This window comes from Zophobas morio, unplaced genomic scaffold (genome assembly GCF_036711695.1).
Source record: "Zophobas morio isolate AGI-343-1 ecotype UQ-CSIRO unplaced genomic scaffold, CSIRO_AGI_Zmor_V1 ptg000134l, whole genome shotgun sequence".
Lineage (NCBI taxonomy): Eukaryota > Metazoa > Arthropoda > Insecta > Coleoptera > Tenebrionidae > Zophobas > Zophobas morio.
Window position 1 is genome coordinate 23169 of NW_026972239.1, and position 15819 is coordinate 38987.

Genomic DNA, 15819 nt, shown 5'->3' on the forward strand with positions numbered 1-15819 from the left:
AGTAGTACAAAAAATTTTCATTTGAGAGCTATGAGAAAAGAAGAGGGTCATTTAAACTTTAAAAATTTAAGCTGAGCCCTAGAAAAATATGTGAAACTATAAAATAAGGTAACAGACTTTTGATTAAAAATTGTCAACGAAGTTGTCCAAACTTTAGATATGAAACTTTTATTGAAGATTTATATGGAAAATTAGAAACCAAAGAAAAAAGTTGACTAAACGCTTTAGTAGAAGTGCACCTCAAAGCTTGTATAGTTAATTTTCCGTGGAAAGCGTAATATCTAAAAGTTATAAACCTATATCTAGAAATTAAGCTTTTAGTTAAATTAGGCTACGCTAACCTGAAAAAAAAAATTCAGAAGTTTGCTATTAACTTGTATTCATTTACAAATAGAATATGATTTACAACTTAAAAAATAATTTGAATAACAGTTGAAAAACAAGTGTAAAATTTTTTTAATGGGAGAAATTTTGTTATTTTTAATACAACCTGTCACACTATAAGGTTCTAAAAAAATTTTTTAATAATAAATTAAACCTGAGTAGTTTAATTAAATAACAAGAAGTACAACCAAAATCAATCAGAGCAAATAGTGCTAAAACTTCGAAGCTTACGGCGTTTTAAAATTCTTTACGAAATAAACCTTTAGACGAGTTTTCAATATATGGAGAATAAAATGAAAAAGCCGGTAAAATCAGTTATAATGTTAAATAAAAAAGGACAATTAAAAGATTCAGCTAAAATAATATTATCCAGCTATAAAAAAAATTAGGTTTCAAAGATAAAAAGTTTGTAATATGAACTAGTCTATAAGTGAATATTTGTGTAAGAAACCCCGGTGTTTATTGCAAGTTTATATTTATTAAACCAGATTATTATTGCTTTAAATTCCAAAATACCTTAAGTTTTTAGCATATTTTTCTTAAAAAATATATTGTAGTGCGCCTAACGAATTATGCTAAACTTATCGTTAACGTTTGACAAAGAGGAATACGAGCCTTCAGGGATATAAATAACCTCTAAATAAATTTTGTGACTTCTAATTGGTAGAAACAGTAGTGGTTCCTCCTGAAGATATAGCATCTTCATTAACTGTTTTTTAAGGCGTATTATACTTTGTGCTGTACCTGAGGAGATAATGAACAACCGCGGCCTACAAGATCTTATCCCTGTAGTTAATAAGTTACACGATGTTTTTTCCCGTTTAGGTTGGTTAAAATAGTTTTAAAGTAGAATTGTTACTAGTACTTTAAATTTTACAAGTAAACACCTTTTGTCGATAGGAAGACCTTGTCCGATTAACTTACCTCAGATAGCCGTAGTTGGAGGCCAAAGTGCAGGTTTATAACTTTAAGTTTTTATTTATTTTTTATGGCAATTCTACTTTTATCATAATGCTCCTATGACTCGCCTTATAAGTTCTAGTAGTCAAAAATTTAGTACATGTCTACTAACTATAAATTTTTTGAAGATTTTTATATTAATTTAATTTAGGAAAATCTTCCGTTTTAGAAAGCTTTGTAGGTAAGGATTTTCTTCCTCGAGGCGCTGGGATTTGTACCAGGCGGCCTTTGATCTTACAAATGTACTATCAAAGTGGAGAAGGTTTCCCTTGTTTAATATTTTCATAACCTTTTCTTAATAATTAAAGTATGAATACCCTTTTTAGAGTATGGCAAGTTTCTTCATACTAAAGAGAAGAAATATTACAACTTTGAAGACATTAGAAAGGAGATTGAAGCAGAAACCGACCGAGTTTACAGGGAAAAACAAAAATATCTCGCCTTTACCAATTAACCTTTCGATATACTCGCCTAATGGTTAGCATTGAACCATCCTTTTGGAGGCCTCTTTGTAAATTTAATATTTTCTTTTCTGTAGTACTGAATTTGACTCTTATTGACTTGCCCGGTTTGACTAAAGTAGCTATAGGGGGGCAGCCTCGCGATATTGAGAAGCAGATTAACGATATGATCATGGATTTTATTACTAAAGTTTAATTATTTAAAAAGTTTTGTGGATTCTATTATCTACAAAGGAATTCACCAGGAAAACTGCTTAATATTAGCAGTATCGCCGGCAAATATAGATTTAGCTAACTCTGACGCTCTTAAGATGGCGAAATTAGTAGACCCTCAAGGTTTATAAGTGATATTGTTTTACTTTAAGCAGAATTATTTTTTTTAATTACCAAAGGACTTAGAACTATCGGTGTTCTGACCAAATTAGACTTGATGGATCAAGGAACAGACGCAAGAGAGATTCTCACCAACCAGTTTTTACCTCTGCGAAGAGGGTACGTCGGGGTCGTCAATCGTAGTCAAAAGGTTGTTCTAACAGCCTGAGCTCTTCTGAGAGTGCCCATCGTTTTTTTAGGAAATTGATGGCAAAAAAGGCATCCAAGCCGCTCTGGAGGCCGAAATGGCTTTTTTCAGAGCTCACCCGGCTTATCGCGATTTGGTTCATCTTATGTCGCTATCGCCACTTTTCTTTCAAGCCAAAAAAAAAATTCCTTTTTGTTAGAACAACGTGGGTACAAAACGCCTTCAGTGCGTTTTAAATCAGCAACTTACAAACCACATTCGCGATTCGCTGCCCGACCTTAAAAAGTCTCCCATGTATAAAACTTTATAAACCCTGTGATTTACTTTTTTTAAAACTTCAGAGCGCTAGAGGACGAGATAGAGAAACTCGAGGAAGAATGCGAGCAATATAAAGGCTTAATGTTCTCGGCTTCGGAGGTACTAGTGGAAATCTAAATTAAATAAGTAACTTAAACTTTTAAAAACTATAACGAAAAGCCTACGGTCCGGCTAATGAAAATGCTTAACAAGTTTTCCTTAGACTTCTTTTCTCGGATTCTCGGTTTACAGCATCACTTCGCTCTAACTTTTTACGCTGCGACATAAAAAAATTAGGCGGGCCGGACATAACATGTTTTTCGGAATTATCTGAAGGAGCAAATATAAACGGTATACTTAGCGATCGTCTGACCTACGAGCTTAGCAAGGTTGTGAATTTACATAGCTGCGGAGCATCCACTATCTATTTTTTAAAGCGCAGCGCGAGTACGATGAACACCAGCTCCGCAAAGAAATTGCCACTGCAGTACTTAACGTTAAAGGTAAATTCTCTCACAGTTGTAGATTCGACACTGGGTATATCTAAAAACGTAAAAAAGGCGTTCACAGCGGAGTTTTCACGCCCGATCAGGCCTTTACGGTTTCTCTCCAAAGACAAATCTCACACTTTTTAGATCCCTGTATAAAATGTGCAGATGAGGTTTTGGATGAGTTGATCGAGGCTTTTCACAGCACCTCTGAAGCGGTCGCTCCGTCTTTTTTTTTTTAATCAAAGAATTATAAAGCGCAACAGTTTTTGCACTATCCTGTGTTTAGAGACGCTCTTGAGGATGCTGTGCTTTCTCTTCTTAGAGCCGAACACGAAAAAGCTGTAGAACAAATTAAGATATTTTTTAGTAATGAAACCGCCTATATTAACACTAATCATCCTGACTTCATCGGCTTTAAAGAGTGCGTAGTTTAAGAAACTAAAACACCGTTGTGTGTTCTACAGTTCTTCTTGTACTTGGTTAGAGCCACCCAGGTTGCTGAAACTACTGATCCCTACGATAATTCCGCAGACTTAAAATGTACATCGGCTAATGTTATTTTGCGACGGGTAAATGCTCTCAGTCGTCTGTTTTTGGTACCTGGCGTTAACCGCAAGTTGCTTTGTAATTTTCAGGGTTTCCTGACCTTGTCTTCGGGTTTGATTAAGAATCAGTTTTGGTTTGTGCTAACTAGCAACCACGTTTCTTGGTATAAAAAGGAAGCGGTAGCGTATATAAGTAAATACACAGCCCTACTTTGCACTTGAGAAGTTCATGCTAAATAGGATGTAAAACCTGTAGAAACACTAAGACTAAAGGGTTTTAAAATTCGGGACTCAGGTCAAGTTAGTCTTTAATGTATTATTTTTTCTGTTCTGTTGACAAACTTTCTTTAAAGACTCTCATTCTCACCGCAAAAATGAAATTGAGCTTTTTAAACGAGATGGTGAGCAGAGAACAAGCGACCGAAGTTCACTAATTTTATCATGCAAAGCGGCTAGCGACCTCGATGGTTGGAAGGTGTTCGTTCTCCTCTGGCATTTTTTCATTATGGTCATGGAAGCTTTATTTATACGGCGTTAGGCGGCATTTTTAAGGGCTGGCGTGCTCCCGTGCAAATCAGATGACTCTAATGACGATCTTCGTCTAAAAGAGCTTTCCCCTCTTATGGAAAAACAGTATCGCCTTCTTGACGTTCCTAAATAGTCTTTGGTATCATTGCATCTGCTTGACTCAGAGTTGAGGTCATTCGCAATTTGGTGGACTCATATGCAAACATCGTTACTAATTCGGTAACCTAATTAGTAACAATGTAATTAGTTCTTTACAATCGCTACAGGTGAAGGACCAAATCCCCAAAATTATTATGTATCAAATGGTTGTAACTTTAAAGGACCGTTTTGAGGCTCTACTGGACAAAGTAAGTTGCTTTTTAGCCATTTAAGTCAACAAAGTAAGTGTAAGTTACCAGCTGCTCGAAGGAAATTCGGCTAAAGTTCTACTTCAAGAGAGTACAGAGAAAAAGGAGCAACGGGAAAAAGAATTTGCCTCGCTTCAACTAGCTAGAGAGGTAATGTTAATTGTTGTAGAGCATTTATATTGTTTTAACTTGGGTATTTAGGCCATGGCCATTATCTCTGAAATTAAAATAAACACAAAATACGAGTCTGTGCCGCCCCCCATCCCCGATGAAAATGATATTCTTTCTCGATTGGTTCAGGGTACACTGCTGTTACTCAGTAATACACCATTTTGTTTCTTACCTTAAATTTAGAACCCAATTCTTCTGCTCATTTTAATAAACCAGCGGTCCCTCAAAGACCACGAACCGCTACGACAAGTTTTTTTCTATTATTATTATAATAACTACTTTAACTAAACCTACTTTTCCTTTCTCAAGGTTATGCCTCCTAATGAATTACTTTTAATTATTAAAAATTCGGTTATCAAGAAAAATAGCAAATTCTTAATATCTATAAATAAATATTAATTATTATTGCTTATAATATATATTTATTATCGTTACTAGTTTGGTACACAAAGTTTTACCATAAACCATATACAATTTAGAGTTTTAAAAATGGAGGTAGAGCACAGCTTCTCATTAAAGCATCAAATAATGTCTACAACATTGGTATTCATTAGCTTTTATTGGGCCGCCCTACCACTCTTTGTTGCGTATAAATTAAATATTGCTATACAGCTGATTGTAATAATTGGTTGTTTCCGGCTTATATGTATTATTTGTTCGGAGGTCAGTTATGGAATGCTCTTTTGAATATCGTTTGTAGCTACAAGAACGTTTCTTAATGGCCCGGTTTCGTCTCCATAGAATTATAGAAGTCATTATTACAATTGCTACACCCAAGGCTGTTAATATGAAATAAATGTTATCACCATTCGCACGTACTGAGTTCTCCTTTGCAATTGCCATTTTACTTCCCTTACTCGGTAAATTAAAAGTGGGTGGAGAAGTACGGTCAAAATATTCATCGAGCCTTGTGCTAGGTCTTGGTGGAGTTGCTGAAGTAAACTTTGGAGATTTTTTTGTAATAAGCCCTTTTTTCTTCTTCTCTTCTTTTATAGTCCCCTCATGTATTAATAAATCGTCATTATAGTTATTAATTTTTAAAATTTCATCTGGAATCGGTTGTGGTAAAATGCTTTCTGTAGGCTGACTGTTATGTACTAACTCTTCGTATTCATAGTCTATCCTACATTCGATTGAAACCTCTATAATTTTTCCCATAAGGCAGGCCTTTGAGGGATCATCTACAATCAAAATATCGCTTAATTCCCCATCATTTAAGCATATGAAATATTCTTGTACACCACATTCATCCTCATCTTGCTTATCTTGTATGCAGAATATTTGTCCTACTTTATCTGAGTCACAAAATGTTTCAGCCCAAAGGGTTTTTAAAGAAATTATAATGATGAGAGTAGCTTGCATAAGAGCCTCTTTTATGAACGTGTTAATAAGAAATGTGATTTTTTTAAAACAAAATATAAACATTTTTAAGTCAAATAATTTCTTACCTCGTTTTTAGAGTGATGCTCTAACCAATCTGATTGCAATGAATTTTGATAATAGATTAGATCTTTTTAACCACGCATGCTTTTCAAACGTTAATTTAGAATTCTCTACCTTGCATTATTCAACGATTACTTAATGAGGTAGTTACATTAACTTCGGTGAAAGCTAAACTAAGTTTCTTCAAACCTTTACTTATTAAATTTATAAAAAGTTTTAAGAAAACAATTTTACAAAAATTTGTTTTTAAATGCATATTAAAGCTGTCTTAAATAAATTAAATTAATTCTAAATATGAGGTAAATAATGTGTAAGTACGTTAAATATCAGTCCTAAATTTCCAACTTCTAATATAACATCAGTAGACCTTTAATCTTAAGAACTTTTATCTTTATAAGTTTTTGTTAACAACACATGGGTTTTGTGTCTTACTGTTTTTCCCGTAAACCCCTTGATACTTTTTCATAAAAACTATCAACAAGGACACCACGATAGCCCTTATTAACACATCTCTTTTTAATGGTAACTGGTACCTTTACAATTTCTTGTGTTAATGATTGCTAGCCTCCTTCTGGAGGGCGTCATTTTTTAAAAAAATTAAATTTAGCTGCTCTTAATTGGTTCACGCCACCCCCAAGAATTTAGTTATTTTATATAGTTGATAATTTAAAGGGTTAATACAAATATTAATTAATATTTAAACTATGAAATAACAATTTTTTAAGGTAACAAGACTTGTTAGGCCAAGGTAACCTTTATTAGCCCTAATTCTCTAACTTTCGATGTGGTATAAGACCTAAATGTGTCCTTTGCAATTCCTTAGTATATCTAAGAAATATTTGACTAACAGATCTGAATTTTATGCGCCTTTATCCATGTTACAATCCTATCAATATGGTTAGGTAAATAAAACTTTTCACTTTTCATTCTAATTCTCTTCGTAAAGTTAAATAACTTAAAACAAAAGGAAAACCTGTCTTTATACTTCCCTCGAACCCTATCTTTAAGGGTATTAAAAGTTAATAATTATCGATGAAATAGCTTTTACAATGGGCTTGGACGAACTTGAGTAAACCCGAATAGGTTTATTTTAAGCTGAGAAAAGTCTAAGTAATAGTTGTAACTTTGATAGAAGTACAGGAACTTTTATTATTTTTAAATTCATTCGGGCAGCAATAATTGTAAGACCGGCCTCGTCCCTCCCTAGTAGTAACTCAAAGTAGCGGACATAAGTTAGCCATTTTTAGTCAACCATTCACAATTATATACACTGTTTAACTCTCTCGAGGAGAAACCCTAGATATTTTTATATTCTACGTGGCCTGGCGCCCTTTTTTTGCTAAGGGGTTCTGTGTCCTAGTCTTTTAATTTCGTTTGATCTGTCGGTTTGTGTTTTTTCTAGTCTGTGATCTTGTTTGTTCTACCATACCTTTTTACCTTTTTTTTGTTTCATTTTCAATAAAGTTGCATACATTTATTTATCTGTAAATATTATTCTTATATACAGAGCTCAGTCATCTCCATACAAGTGATTTACCTTCTGATGCGTTACAACAACTGTAACTTAGGTCAACAGATAAAATTTATTTAAATTTATAAAAAAAAGCTAAAACTATTTTTTAGGAGCGCCAAGAATCCTTGAATAACTCTAATAGTTCTTATATATTTATAATTTTGAAATTTATTATAACTTGAACACTATTGAAGGTTTTCAATATTACAATTTTATTAAAATTATACTAATTTTTTAAGTTTGAGTTTTTTTTATCTGATTATATATTACACTTGAATTTCATAAAGGTAGTATTAATCTTTGATGAATAAATACATAGGCTTATGACAAAATTCTTTATAGTACGTCAAAGTATTCATGATTACAGGTCACGTAACAAGTAGCAAAATACCACTTATGTAGACGTTTAATGTGCGAACATGTATAAATGTTCTGTAAATTTCGGGTTTGAATAGGTATGAACGTATATTTAACGTGCCGCGACTTAGTGGATTATGTATAATTTAAATTATATAAAAAACCCTACTGAAAAAAGTTTGTCCAATCCCAGAGTTTACAAAATCTATATATAAGTTCGTACCAGTTCTAAGGTAAATAGTAACTCTTTATTTACTAAAGCTAATGCCAGTACAGATTTTTTCAAATTTCATTTTAAAGACGCTTGAATTTAGTATTAGACATACTACCACGCCAAAAAGAAAACGCTAAATTAATAGTTACATTAATCTAAAAATGGTCATGACTTGGTTACATGAAAATGGAAAGTAAAATTAAAATTTAACTGATATCACAAACATCTCTAGGTGTGCGTTAAGATTTGATACCTAAATAAATAATATTATATCCATTTAGTATAGACACTTCTTTTTAGCAATTTTTATTATATTAACTGTGTCTGGCGTACGTGCACGTAGGGAACTTAGTTGCGCACAAGTACCATATTTAGTTAATGACCTTTGTATGACTACACGCGCCAATAATTAGTTAGTATCATTATTATGAACCACACGCAGGGTTCCTCTAGTTCTCGTCTTCTGGTGCAGTCGCATAGTAGTTTAGTAAACTTGCTAACCATTTTTATATCAATTGAATTGTCATAGGCGCTACAGTCAACTCAAGGGAACGCGAGTGGGGGCCTCTCTAAGATTATTATATGTATTCCTAGCTGTACGCAACCAAACTAACTAGAGCTTTCTTTGCTTCAAAATGCGTACATGTGTTTTAATTATTGATTGACATTCAGTCTAGATATTTTGTATCTAAAAAAAATATATGGTGAAGATTCATTGTTTTCTCGTAATCTTTTATTATTTAGTCATTCTTTTTTTAAATTGTTTATTAAAACGAGCAGTAAGGCCATGAGATAGATGGGTAACAAATAATAATTGGTCCGATAATTCCTTCATATATGTGGAGTTTATTTTCAAGATTGAAACAGCTTCCTTTGCAAAAGTTATATTTTTTTTTAATTTTTTCAACCTAATTAATATGAGGCTTCCAGTTAAGGCTAGTCAATAATATCGCAAGGTATTGTTCTTAGTTGCATCAAGGGATAGAATGTTTGCGAGGGGTTTAATTTTTCCCTTTTTCCTTTTTCTTAAGACGATAATCGCATGCGTTGGGTAAAGTTTATCGTAATTTTTCACTTTGCAAACCCTTTTTCAAGCTTATAAAGATAGGCCAGCGCGTATTCAAAACTAATGCAGTTGATTTCGAATTACAATATATGGGGGTAGCAGCAGCGTAAAGACTAGGAAGGCTTTGTTGGTAGGGGAGGGGAAATCGCATGCATCTAGGGAGAATAATAAAAGGTGGCAGTAGAGAGCCCCAAGTATTGGCTTGCTATAGGCGTGATTTATAATTAATTGTTGCTCAATCTACTTTCCCTCTACAAGCTAGGTGGTGGGGAAGCCACAACTTCCCTAAGACCCGTTGCGCCATCAATGAGTGGAACGTATGCGCATTATCATCACAGTTATATAGTATATATAATAAAGGCGTAATAGCAAAGTAATAACAATATTACATGTAATAAAATAGTTAAATTTTAATATCATTACATCATTAAAAAATATATATTAAGCTATAAAAAATAAACTATAATATTAGCCATATCCCCCTTCTTCTAGACCAGATATGTTTTGACACACAGTGTACTAACAAGGTGCCTGCCCAATTAGTATGTTGTGGTAAGTACTGGCTCTAATAAACCAGTTCCGTGAAAATTTATATTTTTGAATGGGGTCGAGGTTACGTCAAGCATCCTACATGCCCTAGAGAAACCTCGCGGCCTAACAAAATATAAAGGGTCTTAAAACAACGATCTTTATTGCTCAGTTTTCTCACCTTATTTTACCTTTAAGAAAGGTTAAAAAATCATTCTATGTTTGTAAAATTAATTTATTTTTGACAGGATTAATTTCTTTAAGTTTTACCTTGTCTAATTTATATTAAAATAAAAAAAAATGGGATCAAGTTAATGCTTCCCTGTTTGAAAAAAAATTTAGCCGTTTTGTTTTATATTGGTTAACGTACTGATTACTCATTGGATTATCCTGCGAAAAATTTTAATTGGAGGTTTCTGTTTTGTTATATTTTGTTTTTGTAATTATTGTAATTCGGTAGTCTTTAGTTTATGTTTATTAGAAACCATTTACATTTCATGATCGTCTTTTCATTGTATAAATTTATGAGTTTTTTTTTAGGTTGTGATTTTTTTAACTATTTGATGTAATATTATTTGATTTAAAAAAATTGTGTAGTGTTTTTTGTTTTGTTGTTAGTTGTTTCTTGTTACAGCCATCGAGAATTTTGGTCTTAAACTTGCGAGTAGGCGCTGCACTGCCATCGCCTCACTACCTCACAGCGAGGGTCCCACAAGGCTCTCTTCTATCAACGCTGTTATTCGCGCCTTATGTGAGCGACATTCTTCGGCCAGCCCACCCTCACACGCGGGTCGCCATATAGGTCGAATGATACTACGATTTATTTATCGCCAAATTCACTCATTTTACTATGTCAGCACCCACAATTTTATCTCGACGCTTGCTAGCTGGGGTTCTTAATGGAATCTCTCTTTTAACGCAGAAAAGAGCAAGGTGCTTCTTATAACAAAGAAACACCATGCGCTGCCGACAAACTATTAACGAAATGGAAATTCGGTGGTGTACTCAGGTAAATTACGTGGGGACGAGGATCAAGGCTGCGACCCCGATGCTACATCCTCTATTATGCAGCAAAAGTAAACTTTTGTTGTGCAATAAGCGAAAGCTTTATTGGTTGTGCATTCAGTCGATTATGACAGGCAACAACCTCGCTTCAACTTCGAACAAAACAAACTGCTGCGCCTTTTAACAAACGCGCCGTGGTTTGTGCGCACTTCATCATAAACTACGGATTGAGCTGATGACCACACTCTTTATAAATGATGCTGTCGCCCTCTCCGAATGGAGAGCTGGACACGCTAATCGCCTATTAGCGGAAGAACTTTCCTACAAGTTGTGCGACGGCGCACTCTTGCCGTGACGGTTGAAAGCTAGGTTGGGTGTTTAAATTGAAAGTGAAGGAAACACGTGAAGATAATAATTATACTTGCGCTTGTGGACAACTAAAATCGATCGAGCACCAGAAAATCCGTTAACCTTACAGTAGTCGTAGGGGTCTCACAAATCTGGAAACTCTAAATCCAGATATATCTCGGTAGTCATTGGATATCACGCTAGGCGTTTTCGACACCTTCCTATAAAGTACTCTCTTAGCATGATAATTCGCATCAGTTATGTATTTACTTCGGGGTTAGCAGCACTAAAATTCTGAGAGGCACCCTGCGGCTACTAACAGCGTTATTGTGTAACTATTGTTTTATTTTTAAAATTAGTTTATGAGGTAAAAATGTAAAACTTTTGTATAGTTTTTTTGTAGAAAATTATGTGGAGTTATGAAGCAGAACAAGTTCGTCTTTTGCGTTTGCGTTATGTTCAGATAGACGAAGTAACATTACTATAGATAATTAGTTACCAGTGTTAAATTAGTTAATGTCATGTTACTGAACTTCTACTAACTATTCTGGGTACAGTCAGAAAGAATAAATAGGAAATACCTTGATTATTTCTCAATGGTAAAATCCGTCGTGTGTTTGGATTTCGAACTGAACCCACACCAGTTCGTACATCCCCAAAAAAAGCAAGTTTGTGGTTTTATTACCAAGTTTGCATGAAACTGACAGCATTGATAAGAACACTGGAGAAAAAAGAAACCTGAGATAGTAACAAGCTACAATCAAACCAAGGGAGGTGTAGATATGGTCGACAAATTATGTGCTTTGTATAATTGCATCCGTAACACAAGGCGCGGCCAATGGTAGTATTCTTCAGTACTCTGAACGTGGCTGGTACAAATTTTAAATGAAAGAAGTAAAACTTAATCTTTGGAAAATCTCATTTGCACTTATTGACGAAAATTTGAGATAGCGGGCAGTAAACAAATATATTCCGCGAAAAATAACTGCTAGGAATGAAACTTTAGGTATTCAAAAACCGGAAGAGATTCAAGAAGAGACAACCATAGAGGAAACTGCTTTAAGCGCAAGGGGTGAAAAGCGAAAAACAAGTATCGCGCAAAATATTTAATATACTTGTGTTTAGAACATTCCTTTGTTATTTGTAACGATTGTTGCAAAAAATTAGGTAATGTTTAGTCAAGTGAGATAACCCCCTAAACAAACTGCTTTTGATAATTTTATTTTTTTTACCTTTAAAACTATTTTTATTTTTTCAGCAGTAGCACATGGCGATTAACATATTTGGAAAAAAATTAAAATGTAAGACGATGTCATGAAAAGTATTCACTGCATTCTGATTTTGTTTTCTTAATTTTCAAAATAGATAGAAGTTAAAATTTAGTGTGACCCGTATCCTAATATCTTAATAAACAACAAATGTTCGAAAATTAAAGGAATTTATATTTGATATAAAAGTAAAAAATTTAAAACCCAAGGGGTCTGAGAGACCTGCTGCGAATACTAATGTCTAAATAAGAGGTGCGACTACTGTAGGGTTATAAGAAATGAGATCCTTGCTAACCATATTTTTTAAATTTAATTTTTAAATTTTTAATATGAACATTTTTCTAAAGTATTTCAGTAATCAAATTTTATCTTAAGTTCACTACTTCATTTATATAAAATGCCCTTTAAGAAGGTGATATCATAATTTCTTTATGGTTGGTTATGCAAAATATTTTAAATTAATAAATTTCTGCGTTGTTAATTTATATTTTAGACCTGTTAATAGGGCGCCTCAAATACCTATTTTCATTGATAATAAAATTCGTACTATTCCCTCCTTTTAAAATTTATATTATTAAATACGACTTAGTGTAGTATCTGACTTAAATAAAATAGCTATGCTAAAATACGTAATCATATATAGTCCAAAATTTTATAAAACTTTTACTTAAGGCAATTTATAAAAAAGATTCAGAAATCTATATCCCCAATTTAAGGGAGTATAAATAGTAGTTGTGATTACACTACGTTTATTATAAACTTACGGCCAGTGTAAATATATGCACCTAGCAACTTTCTTTAGCTAGAAATGAGGCGCTAACAAAAATATATATGTAGAAAAACACGTCCCCCCTCCCAATATTTAATAGAGCAGAAAGGGAAAAGGGCACAAGAGGGCAGAGAACATCACATGTGCTAGCTTTGTAAACAAAGTATTCATGTTAGTAATAGTTTTTTATAGAAAATTAATAACTCTAGGTATTTTTTAAAAAAGTTATGGTGATGAAAATAGAAAGCATTAACAGCACTATTCGATCTGAGCGCGTTGCTGCTCACAGCCATATTAAAGGTTTAGGCCTCGATGAAAATTTCGTTGCCACCAGTGCAACCAAGCCTTGTGGATTAGGTAATTATAGTTAGGTATTTATGATACACTCCTTGAACTTTTTTTTTAGTTGGTCAAGAATCCGCTCGGGAAGCAGCCGGCGTTGTCGTTGACTTAATAAAAAACAAAAAGATGTCAGGGAGGGCGGTCTTGCTGGCTGGGCCGCCTGGCACCGGGAAAACTGCTATAGCTTTAGCCATAGCTCAAGAGTTGGGCCCTAAGGTCTTTCTACGGTCTTTCTACTTTTACAGGCGTGTAACCTTATAAGATTTAATATGAAATAGTAATTTTTGCTTTACATTTGATTATAAATTATATTTTGAAACCTTTATCATAGGTGCCTTTTTGTCCCATGGTTGGTTCTGAGGTTTACTCATCTGAAATTAAAAAAACTGAAGTTTTAATGGAAAACTTTAGGCGCTCTATTGGTATATCTTCTTATAATTTAGTTTATGTACATCTGACTTTTACAAGGGCTGCGCATTAAGGAAACCAAGGAAGTATACGAAGGAGAGTTAACAGAATTGACACCGGAGGAAACGGAGAATTCTTTGGGAGGCTTTACCAAAATTATTTCTCATGTCATTATTGGTATCTACAAGTTTTTTTTATTTTAAGTTTAAATAAATTCTGGTGATCTTGTTGGTTTACGAAGCTTATTTGCATTTGAGTGGGTTCTGTAAACAGCACAGTAAAGTTTACCTTAATAGAAAACATAATTTTTAAGAGGTTTTTTTTTGTGAGCGATCACGCCATTTGCTTGGTTAACCTTTTTTATATATAACCGATAATTTTTTTAAACAGTGCGTTTTATATGTTTTGTACTCTTTAAATCGGGTTATTTATTGACTACACTTTTCTTTTCTATTTCTAGTTTATGGGATTCTTTTTCCATTTTTGTGTTCTATATATGACTCAATTTTTTACTTTTTAGGCTTAAAGACTGTAAAAGGCGTCAAGCAATTAAAGTTGGATCCCGCCATTTATGAAAGTTTACAAAAAGAAAAAATTTCTGTAGGGGATGTGATCTATATTGAATCTAATTCAGGCGCTGTAAAGGTGAGATTTCTCTTTTTTTTAGCCTAGAAAATAACCAGTGGATCGACACTATCGTTTTCTGTAGCGCGTTGGGCGGTGCGACGCATATTCAGGGGAGTACGATCTTGAGGCAGAGGAGTATGTCCCCCTGCCGAGGGGTGAGGTACACAAGAAGCGTGAGGTCATTCAAGACGTTACCTTGCACGATCTCGATGTTGCGAACGCTAGACCGCAGGTACTTTGCTTTTATTTCAATGTTTAATCGAGATCAGGTTTCGGTTGAACGTTTTTAGGGCGGGAATGATATTATGTCGATGATATCTCAACTTCTTAAGCCCAAAAAGACCGAAATTACTGACAAACTACGAAATGAAATAAACAAGGTTGCACTGTTAAGACCGCTCTCTGGGCCCGTTTTTAACGTTTCATCAGGTTGTGGATGGGTACATTGAACAGGGAATCGCCGAATTAGTTCCGGGAGTCCTGTTCATTGACGAGGTAACGGGCAAAAAAACGTTGCGAGGGCTGAAGCGTTTACCTAGACCCTTTTTTTTAGGTGCACATGCTAGACATTGAATGCTTCACGTATCTTCACCGGGCGCTGGAGTCCACTATTGCTCCTATAGTTATTTTAGCCACTAATCGGGGAGAGTGTATGGTCAGGTGCCTTAGCTTTGCCCGCTTACACCACCTTTTCCCTAAGGAACGCTGTTACAGAGACACTGAGACCGTGGCTCCACACGGCGTCCCTTCGGACTTGCTGGACAGACTGCTGATAATAAAAACACTTCCTTATTCCCCCCAGGAAATGGTGTACAGCTCTTTTGAGTCCGTTAGCTTTCTCCTCATGCTTACTGGGCAACTTTGGGGGGGGGAGTAGGTGGGCATTATAAGGATTCGGGCCCAGATTGAGGGGCTTTCCATCGAGGACCAGGCCATCGTGCGACTGGGAGAAATTGCCTGCCAGACGACTTTGAGGTCCCCTTTTTTTTTTCCTGTTGCACTGTTTGAAATATCACTGCTATTTGTTTGGCTCAGATACGCTGTACAGTTGATGACACCTGCTAACGTCCTCAGGCAGGTATACAAAAAGGAGAGCATTACAGTTTCTGAGGTTGATGAGTTACGCGACGTCTTTTGGAATGCTAAACGATCTGGACAATTTCTTGCATGCCATGATAGTTCTTTTATGCATTAAAGATATCTTTTATATTACTCAAACTTGAATGT

General features: G+C 34.5%; 2 protein-coding genes across 2 annotated transcripts; both read left to right on the forward strand.

Moving 5' to 3' along the window:
• Nucleotides 1–1062: 1062 nt before the first annotated feature.
• Nucleotides 1063–5064, forward strand: LOC135145236 (dynamin-1-like). Its single transcript, XM_064077347.1, is given in 27 exon segments — nucleotides 1063–1209; nucleotides 1285–1341; nucleotides 1496–1606; nucleotides 1671–1759; nucleotides 1761–1821; nucleotides 1883–1995; nucleotides 2051–2141; nucleotides 2198–2328; nucleotides 2378–2461; nucleotides 2525–2610; nucleotides 2667–2742; nucleotides 2803–2866; nucleotides 2920–3011; nucleotides 3065–3125; nucleotides 3183–3328; nucleotides 3377–3534; nucleotides 3598–3682; nucleotides 3749–3838; nucleotides 3899–3953; nucleotides 4012–4133; nucleotides 4197–4291; nucleotides 4351–4405; nucleotides 4453–4533; nucleotides 4585–4683; nucleotides 4735–4834; nucleotides 4888–4953; nucleotides 5014–5064. Coding segments are annotated over 27 exon segments (2352 nt in total). The 5' UTR covers nucleotides 1063–1139; the 3' UTR covers nucleotides 5028–5064.
• Nucleotides 5065–13442: 8378 nt separating this feature from the next.
• On the forward strand, nucleotides 13443–15787 carry LOC135145252 (ruvB-like 1). The gene is made up of 12 exons (XM_064077365.1): nucleotides 13443–13572; nucleotides 13622–13773; nucleotides 13889–13979; nucleotides 14026–14142; nucleotides 14486–14610; nucleotides 14675–14824; nucleotides 14883–14972; nucleotides 15022–15087; nucleotides 15146–15252; nucleotides 15307–15400; nucleotides 15470–15567; nucleotides 15628–15787. The coding sequence occupies exons 1-12, from the start codon at nucleotides 13443–13445 to the stop codon at nucleotides 15785–15787; spliced, it is 1380 nt and encodes a 459-aa protein (XP_063933435.1).
• Nucleotides 15788–15819: the final 32 nt, after the last annotated feature.

Excerpts from the sequence above, each read along its gene's own strand:
- LOC135145252 (XM_064077365.1), top strand. The coding sequence starts at position 13,443 with ATGGTGATGAAAATAGAAAGCATTAACAGCACTATTCGATCTGAGCGC. Across the intron at positions 15,253-15,306 it reads CGGGGAGAGTGTATGGTCAG|AGACACTGAGACCGTGGCTC; the intron begins GTGCCTTAGCTT and ends ACGCTGTTACAG. Across the intron at positions 15,401-15,469 it reads CTTATTCCCCCCAGGAAATG|GTGGGCATTATAAGGATTCG; the intron begins GTGTACAGCTCT and ends GGGGGGGAGTAG.